At 36.6% G+C, this 10,372-nt stretch overlaps 1 protein-coding gene across 2 annotated transcripts; it reads right to left on the minus strand.

Moving 5' to 3' along the window:
* Window positions 1-9,840, minus strand: MS3_00001798 (uncharacterized protein). Of its 2 annotated transcripts, none has more exons than XM_051209291.1 (5): window positions 9,692-9,840; window positions 6,572-6,651; window positions 6,255-6,535; window positions 5,837-6,005; window positions 1-465 (listed from the first exon to the last, which is right to left on the minus strand). In XM_051209291.1, exons 1-5 carry the CDS (start codon window positions 9,697-9,699, stop codon window positions 254-256), a joined length of 750 nt encoding a protein of 249 aa, XP_051073056.1. In that variant the 5' UTR covers window positions 9,700-9,840; the 3' UTR covers window positions 1-253. The 2 variants fall into 2 exon arrangements, with proteins under 2 accessions (XP_051073056.1, XP_051073055.1); XM_051209290.1 differs by having other exon boundaries at window positions 6,572-6,654.
* Between the last annotated feature and the right edge of the window lie 532 nt (window positions 9,841-10,372).

The raw sequence follows: 10,372 nt of genomic DNA on the forward strand, positions 1-10,372 counted from the left end.
TAAACGTTTATATGCATAATGTATGGTATGATTTTGTTACAAATAAAGTGGAAAGAATTCCATCAGAAAAAACAAACAAACAAAATAGTTTTATATTCTTATCAAATAGGTTCAATAGTGAAGGGATTTGTTTTCGGATACGTTAATGTTAACACAAATGTTATGAATATTATCCAACATTGATATGGTTGACTGATTTTATATGATACTCTTTTGAAATATATACAAATTAGAAAAAAACTATCAAAAGTTTCTATGATAATGATGATGACGATGCTTTATCTTCTTGACAATTATCGGTATAACATATGGATTTAGAATGATCATTAGAATGATGCTTTAAAAGTTGTTTTTTATTTGGTTTAAGTAAATCTGCTTCCCATATATCTTGAACTAAACGATAAATTGCCATTGATGCACGAGCATCTTCAATTGAACAATGTTCAGCATTTTGAATATTAATGCCTATATCAATAAGTAGTTGTAAGAAAATATGAAATAGATCATTCTTGAAAGAAAGAAAACAACAACCCCCAATTTAATGAAAAAGTTATTGAAATTAAATAAATATGAAAGATGTACACACATATACCAATATGAGATTGACAACAACGACAATCTTCAATATTAATGAGAAGACTCAAAATAACCAATACAAAAATGAATTAAAACTTCAGCCCCATTTCATAAGCTGATGACTATCTGGACTTATTAGTTAAGTAGATAAAGCGATAGCATTTGAGGCTAACGGTACTGGGTTCAAATCCCAGAATGAACATGAACTCTAAGATGCAGGTACATTCAGCTGATGAGTCCCAAATAGGGTGAAACGTGCGTCTTGGATTCCATTGCTAGCCACTTTCTAAAAATAGTTGTATACAAAAAACATTTTCTTGTTTTCTTTTAAGATTACTTACTACTATTGATTACTGAATAATAATATATTATTTGTATAAATGTGTTTGTCAATATTTGGATAACCATAGTTTGTTTTGAAAAGATAATAAAAACAAACAACAACTGAATACAGTGTTAATTATACTTTATAATTAAAGAATTTAACTAGTAACAAATTACACTAAATATTTAGTTCATTGTTCTTTTTCTATGTAAACTACTAATCGATGAGACACAGTAGTTTTTTTTAGTCATGAACTTGACTACTATTATTATCTTGTCATATATCATTCAGGTTAACAGTAATAGAAATCATTTTAATTTTGTTTATTTTTCAATTTCTTTAATATACTCTTATTCTAGGCAATATTACCCATTAAAGTTAGACATTAACACCGTTAGATGCCGGTCAGCTCAGTGGTCTAAAGGCGAAGTGTTCACGCGTGAAACTGGTAGGTCCTGGATTCGAATCTCACAAGGCGGAATCGTGGACGCTCATTGCTGGTGAATCCCACAATAGGATGAAACGGCCATCTAGTGCTTCGACGTTTTCCATGGTGGTCTAGCTTCAATTGAATCGTGATTTCAACCTGTGAAATTTCTAAAAAATTTCTACAAAACCCATTCTGATAACATCAAAATTATCGAATATAAATAGGTACGTGGTTCTCTGGTTAACTGTATACTAAACAAATCATCCAGTCATGTTAACAATGTTGAAAGTAAGAATTCGCTGTATTGAGTATGAGACATCTAATGTGTAAAGAGAAGCGTGTTTAGATAACAGATCGTATGTATGTGTAATTGGATCTGAGGTGAGAGAAATTTCATTGACTATATATATCGCCTCAACCAGAACAATAATTGTTGTTAGAAGTAACGTCGGCCTCGTGACTTCCGAAGAATCTCGACTTTCACCATGAGGCGTTATAATTAACGTCGGTATATTGAATGTACGAACGATATGGAAGACCATGAGAACCAATGAAATAGCTACGGAGATGAGATACAACTTTGTGGTGCTCGGGATCAGTGAAACCCATTGGACACAAGCTGGGCATAAAATACTAGCTTCGGAAGAGGTGCTGTTGTACTCTAGTCATGAAGGAGTTTCACTGATGCTGTCTAGGTAGACACGAAAAGCGCTAACAGGATGGGAGTCTCATGGGCCTAGAATCATCAAAGCATCCTCCAAAACAAAAGAGGAGATCAGAATAAATGTCATCCAGTGTTATGCGCCTACCAATAATAGCAACGAAAACGATAAACAGCAGTATAATAAGAGGCTGCAGTCGATCGTAGAGAAGTGCCCAGGAAAAGAACCGAAGTATGTTGTTGGAAGGCCTAAATGCCAAGGTAGGAATGGACAACACCAACTGTGAAGATATCATGGAACGACATGGACTAGGAAAAAGGAACGAAAATGGCGAGAGATTTGCAAATCTATGTACATTCAAAAAATTGGCCATAGGCGGCACAATAGTTCCACACAAACCCATACGCAAAGTCACATGGGTCTCACTGGATCACACTACACGGAACCAGATAGATCATATTGACATCACTAAAAAATTCCGAAGGACAGTGGAAGACGTGAGAACCAAGAAGCACTGAACAGTTGGACAGACAGAATTACAAAAGTTTAATACAGCCTTTCATCGAGATACTGACAAACTCAACGAATTCAAGATAACTCTCAACAACAGGTCCCAAGCCTTACAGGGTATACTAAAAGAAGCAGAAACCACGATGGAGGACAACTGGAAACGGACCAAAGAAGCACCAACGTCAACGTGTCAGGAGGTGCCGGGCCGCAAGAAGCATCGTCATAAGGAATGAATCTCCAAGTAAACCCTGTACAAGATTCAAGAAAGGAAGAACAAGAAGACAGCAATTAACAACAGCCGAACAAGAACAGAGGAAGTTCAGACACAAGCTGAATATACAGAAGCAAACAAACAAGTGAAGAAGAGCATTAGAGTTGACAAGCAGAAATACGTGGAAGAACTAGCAACAACGGCAGAACATTCTGCAAGAGAAGGAAATATGAGACAGCTATATGATATGACGAAGAAACTGGTGGGGGAATATAGTAAACCAGAGAGACAGGTTAAGAACAAAAATGACAAGCCAGTCGCTGAGATTCAAGGACAGAGGAACAAGTGGATAGAACACTTTGAAGAACTCTTGAATAGACCAATCCTACTGAACCCAATGGACATCGAAGCAGAACACACAGACCTCCCTGAAGCTGTCACTCCACCAACGATCGAAGAAATCAGGATGACCACTAGACAAATCAAGAGTGGGAAAGCAGAAGGACCTGACAATATACCAGCGGAAACTCTGAAGTCAGACACAGAAGTAACTGCAAAGATGCTCCACGTTCAATTCAGGAGGAAGGACGGGTGCCAATGAACTGGAAAGAAGGATACCTCATCAATATACCAAAGAAAGGAGACCTGAGCAAATGTGAGAACTACAGAGGCATCACACTACTATCGGTGTCAGGAAAACTTTTCAACAGAGTGTTGTTGAACCAGATGAAGGATTCAGTAGATGCTCAGCTTCGAGATTAACAGGCCGGATTCAGTAAGTATAGGTCGTGTATGGACCAAAACGAAAGATTATGACTCATAGCCGAACAATCAGTTGAATGAAACTCGTCACTATACACCAACTTGATTGACAATAAGGCGTTTGAAAGCGTGGATAGGAGAACCTTATGGAACCTTATTTGACACTGTGATGTACCTGCGAAGATCGTCAATATCATACGGAATTTATATGATGGACTATACTGTAAAGTCTTGCATGGAGGACAGCTCACAGATGCATTTCAAGTGAAGACCGGTGTCAGACAAGGCTGGTTACTTTCACTCTTTCTCCTTCTTCTGGTAGTTGACTGGATTATGAAGACCTCCACTTCTCAAGGGAAGCATAGAATACAATGAACGGGTTGACTTGGCAGATGATCGATCCCTTCTATCCATACACAGGAACAAATGCATGTTAAGACAACCAATGTAGCAGAAGCCTCTGCATCAGTAGACCTCAACATATACAAGGGAAAACCCAAGATCTTCAAATACAACACAGTGAGAACCAACTAAATCACATTTGATGGAGAAACACTGGAAGAGGTGGAAACGTTCACGTACCTGAGTAATATCATCGGCAAACAAGGGGGGTTTGATGTAGATGTAAACGCAAGAATTGGAAACGCAAGGGCAGTATTCCTATAACTAAAGAAGACATGGGACTCAAAACAGCTGTCAAACAATATCAAAGTCAGAATCTCCAATACGAACGTCAAGACAGTCCTATTATACAGAGCTGAATCTTAGAGAACAACTACAATCGTCATCAAAAAGGTACAAGTATCCATCAACAATTGTTGACATAAGATACTCAATGTTCGTTGACCGGATACCATCGGCAACAGCCTGCTGTGGAAGAGAACGAACCAGCTTCCAGATGACGAGGAAATTAGGAAAATACGCTGTAGGTGTATAGAACATACATTGAGGAAATCATCAAACCACATCACAAGGCAAGCGCTAACTTGGAATCCTGAAGGCAAAAGGAAAAGAGGAGGACCAAGGAACACATTGTGCAGGGAATTGGAGGCAGATATCAAAAGAATGCATAGCAATTAGAAGCAACTGGAAAGGATTTCCCAGAACAGAGTTGGTTGGAGAATACTGGTCGATAGCATATGACTCTCTCCTATGGATAACAAGCGTAGGTGAAGCGAAGTTAAGGTTTATATGGATGTATGATGAACAATTAACTTGATCAGTATAGTAACACAAACATTTATTATTATATTTATTTATCTTCATTTAATGCATGGTGTGTAATGTTCGACTCATATAATCTATAAATTATGTTTTCATTAAAAATTCACCGATCAGAGGCGATATAAAGCCGATGAAATTTCTCTCACCTCAGATCCAATTACACATACATACGATCTGTTATCTAAACACGCTTCTCTTTACACATTAGATGTCTCATACTCAATACAGCGAATTCTTACTTTCAACATTGTTAACATGACTGGATGATTTGTTTAGTATACAGTTAACCAGAGAACCACGTACCTATTTATATTCGATAATTTTGATGCTTGAACTAGATTGCTGAGCGAAACACTGGGTTTACTTAAAATTCAATCTCTAAGATTTTATAAATAAATTTTTGTCATTAAATTATTTATAGCATTTCTAAGAATCTTAGACTCAGCTTTTTGGTGTTGATCCTCAAATTGTTTGGATTTTTTCTTTACCGTTATATCTTTAACGTCAGCTTGCTCTTTTATTCTCAATAAATTATTTCCGTTCCGTATTTCGAATTAGATAAATTGTGAAATGTTTATTTTTTATGATCCCAATGCTTCAGCTTGCTCGTAAATATATGCAATGAAATATATTTTGTCTCAACTGTTAATTTTACTTTTTCGGCCGTTGTAACCGATTAAACATGTTGTAAATTACTAAACGATTACTAATGTATGCCCACGACAGTAACTCACACCTTTCTGTGAATGTTAGTCGAACTATCCGGCTCCACAAACTGAGGTTGATGGGAGCAGGGTTTGAGCCACTAAGTGACAAGTAAAAACGTGTGATTTATAACCCTTAAGCTATCATAATAAATCAATACAGGTAATATAGTGTAATGCTAGCCAAGGTAGAAGTAATATTTACTATGAAATTATTTTATTCTGATCTCATGATTATTAAGTCCTTAATCGGGCTAGGAATTTAATAGGAAAATTACGCTGCCAAGTAAACAGTTCGATATCAAGTTAGTAGATTTTCCATATGAGTTATTATTCAAAGGACAGAAAGACTGAAAAATAAACCCATGATATGAGAGTTACAAATTTCTATGAAATTATTAAAAATATGTAACAAAATATATGATCACTAACCGAAAAGCCGGAGAGTAAGGGCTCTTAGGCCAATTTGAGGTTTCGTGGAAAAACCAGCAAGCAACTTAGGATATGGAACCCTACAAGTGTCACGTACCAAATGAGGAGGGTGCTTCATATTTAATACGGCGAAGTCATTCTTCAGCATATGCCCTATTACAATACGATTCTGAAAAACAGGACGGATGTTGAATTGAGTCCAATAATTACCATTTATTTGAAATAAAATTTAAATTGAATAATTGTACACAATTTACATTAGACTGATATGTGAATATAGATTAAAGCACTACTTAGGTTTTTGAGCCTATAAACACAAATATTGACTTACAATACAACATAGTCACATTTGATATCTCAAATAAAATGTTTGACCAATAACCATTTTAATCGCTAATATTTAAAACTAGGTGCTTACATGTATGATTTTTTCAACGCGCTCTCGAACATAGGAATAAGGTATTGCACGAGACATATCTTCTTCACGTATTCCACTCCATTTTGTGCGATAATCACAAATTTCTCCTTCAGGTTTAACTATGACGTCACATAAAACTTCTCCCTCATAGTCAACAATACTAATGCGTCCTAAAGCATTAGAATTTTTGAGTCCAACCCCAACCATTTCACAATCCAAAGCAATAGGACTCAAATTAATGGGACTGTTCATTTCAGACGTAAGATCCAATGAATCAAAAACTATAAAGGTGAGTTGTAAAGTAATAGGTCACTTACCTAGAGTAGTATTTTCTTCATGCTTACAAGAAAGACATTTAATCTGAATCGGGCAGGTGTACTTCTTTACCGGATATTTACTACTAGATTTATAAGCATAAAAAATAACTCTGTTACTACTATGTGCAAGCACTAAATTAGTAGGAATACTTTCTGAGTTATGACCATTACATTGATGGCCGAAATTCTTAGGTGGGGCAAATTGAGAAGCTATGAATAAGACTGAAATATAACTGCACGAACTGTTAAGCCACAAAGTATGTTACTATTTCTCGCGATGCACTCACCATGAACATACAAAGCCACAGGTTTTAATTGAGACGGACGTAGTAAAACTTGTTAGGAATTAAGAAAACCGTGCATCTATCCAAGTTATCACAATTCCTATCAACATCTACTAATTACCGGGCTGTCAGGCGATCACACATGACGCCATGAACAGGATCGTTAAGCAATTATAGTATGAGGAATATAAATATAATCCCAACCTTAGGATGTAGGAAAGGGTTCGGATTTGTGAACCAACCGTTATACATCAACTTTTTAAAACAGAGTTTTAGCATGAGCAGTGGGTGAACGTGATCAGAACTTTCAAACGGAAGTAATCAATACTCCTGAACTGAATACCACACCAAATACCAATTATTTTCAGAAATTCACGAGGCATCTACCTAGACGAAATGCATTACATTTATGGAAGGCCGATGATTAGCTTTATTATTTATGCTTTAATCCTCTAACAAGACATCAGAAATCAGAAAAAAAAGACAAAAGGTGATGGTACTATTCATATTTGTTGTTTGCAAAAACTGAGGCAAGGTGAAAATCTGGGAAATTCAAAGGCGACGTACAATTTAGTAGGATTTATTGACCAGTACCCCGTACAAAAACAGCGCTTCTGATTCCTCCTTGCCTCTTTTTTTTCTCTTCCCAAATTTATTTCACTGTATTATACTCTTTAAATAACATCTCCAAACCCTAATATCCCCGATTACCATTTATACTCTTACTACCTCTACCACTACGGGACTTGAATCGACAACTGCATCTCTGTGCTAATGTGGTATGGGAACTCGAACCGATGTACGTACGAACGAAGTTCTACGTTGTTACTGACTGACTGACTGACGAAAACACCGTCTAGTGATAGGCTAAAGGAGTGACTACATCGTTTTCATTTATATCACATGTAAAAATAAACAATAAGATAGAAGGAAATCGAGACCAAGGCCCACTGCCGTGAAGTAACAGCCAAGCGGTTTGGAACCCTAATGGGTCTTAAACGGATGTTTGCCAAGTAAGATACTAATATGTTCACTACATTATACACAACTTTAGTGAGATCCAAACTTGAAAACCGAGTCGGGGCTGTAAGCCTCTATTTAAAAGGCGACTCGGATGTCTTAAAAAGTACAGAGGGCAGCTACTCGTGGAATTCCAGAACTTTGAGTTTAACCATACAAAGAGCATGTTAAACAGCTAGACCTTTTCATCCTGTCCTACCACAGATAAAGAGGTGATCTAATTTTGATGTACAGAATGATAAGAAACTATTTTGGAGCTGTGTCCCTCTTATTTCTTCTCATCAGATCAGGACAATTCAAAGAATATAGCGGGAGAGTATAAAACCCAAGAAGGAACATAATACCCATAGCATACAGTTTTTCACACCGTGTCATCAATTCTGGGAACTTGTTATTCAAAGAAGTGGTGTTCGCCCATTGGAATGACTCATTCAAAGACTAAACACTCAGAAGCCTCGTATCGATATTTATGTATTTAAGCAAATAAATATCTGGAAAAGGACTAACACGGGCCGTAGACATTCTGTCTTTAATACACAAATCTGAAACCTCAACTGGGTGAGACTATAATGTGTGGAAAAATCAACGACATTAAGGACAGTAAATCTTGGATTTCGACATAAAATTTATTCATCTACATAGGTAACTAGCATTTCGGGCGATATTCTAATTTATGGACGAGCCAATCAGAGGGGTTTTAGAGATTTCAAGATTACGGGGCCAACTTCAGTGCTTAATGCTAACGTACGTTCAGTTCACAGGGATTTTTGTACAAAACGTGATAATTGAGCGGCTATAACAAATGAAACGGCGAGACTATAATTTGTGGACAAATCAATCAGGTATAAGATAATAGATCTCGGGTTTTAACGCGAAAGACTTTCATCCATTTGGCTAAATACATTTCTGGCATTATAGCTGATGTCAGTTCGTGATAAAAACCCCATATATAATTCCTAACTAAGGCAAATTATGACGATTATTGCGAACTGGATAATGAAAGCACCAGTAACACTGGCTGCAGCCAGGTACTACAATATATACGGATATTTGGAAAGCGTACAGACTCCCACATAGGCTTGGTTATGTGCATCGCGTCGTTATCCGCAAGTAGCATTTTGTGCACTCAACAACCGGAGTGCACATAAACAATATTGAAGCTATGTGATCGAGGCTGAGAGTTCTTGAGACTTTATCATGGCTCCAGAGGCCGACTATTCTGTAGCCGTATGAATGATTTCCTCTACTGCATGCATTACGATTTTAGAACCTCTGAACCCCTTTCTAACCTTGACAAATTTTCGAACCACGTATAAGAAGTGTATCCATTTTATTTCCTTGGTTTTGTATAACATCTTTTTACTCTATACAGACTGTTTGCTGATTAGCTAATATTTCCTAAGGTCATTTAAGATTCGTTCAAAGGTCGTCCATAAATTAGAGTCGCCGCATTATGGCACAATAGCTTATGTCATTTTGCGAAGACCTTAACTACAATTCTTAACCGTGAATCCTAATCCTAACTCCTCATATTAACTTATGACCCTCTATTAACGCTATTAAGTAAGTGCATGTACCAAAGGTACCTGTAGCATCACTCAAAGGTCATACGTAAATAATAGTCTCACCGATTTTCGTTAGGCTTTCTTCAGAAAAGACTTTGGATGAGTAAATCTATCCATAAAACCGAGCAGTCATCAACAAACACTACCCTTTTACGTTTGAAGAGAATAAAAATCGGAGAAACTAAGTACGATACCAATAAATATAAAAATACATATCCAATATAAAATACAGTAATTCACCATGAACTGACCTAGCCATTGCTATTGACAAGTGATAAGTATGAAACCTTGACGTCAAAACACTTTCAGCTGTAACTTCTTGAAAAGCAGTTACACAAAATCAGCTCGAGAAATACACTCATGATAAGTGACAACCCTAACGGATGGCGCGCGTTGTTTCAAGGTCAGTGGCAGGCACAATATATCAAATATGCTCATGACTACTGAGTGTAAACTAGCTGCTCTTTTGAGCTCATTTCTTTTGCTATCGTGATTTGATTCCAGGTCTTTTCGTCGTTTAATGTGGACATTCAAGCTAATGAGCTAGATTAGTCTTAGTGGGTTCAACAGCTATTTGGATGTTGATATTTCATGACTATAAATGAGTTTAGTTTGTTCTAGAGCAATGAGTTTTACAGAATTAGAACTATCAATTTACAGAGTAACTGATCACATGGTTGCAATTCTAGAATTTGAACAAGTAAGAGGAGAGGTGGGATATGAATAGAGACAAGACTTCTCAACACGAAAAATCTGTTAGCCTAGATACCCGATATCTACCTCAATAATTTACCACTGTTACATGTAGGTGTGTGAATATCGTTAACATGATGCACTTACTCACATTGTCAGATTTTTAGTTTTTACTTATTGGAGTTAAATCTTTTAACTTAAGCTACCTTACGCCGAAATCATACTTACTGAGGATTTTT

The sequence above is a fragment of the Schistosoma haematobium genome, chromosome 1 (genome assembly GCF_000699445.3).
Source record: "Schistosoma haematobium chromosome 1, whole genome shotgun sequence".
Lineage (NCBI taxonomy): Eukaryota > Metazoa > Platyhelminthes > Trematoda > Strigeidida > Schistosomatidae > Schistosoma > Schistosoma haematobium.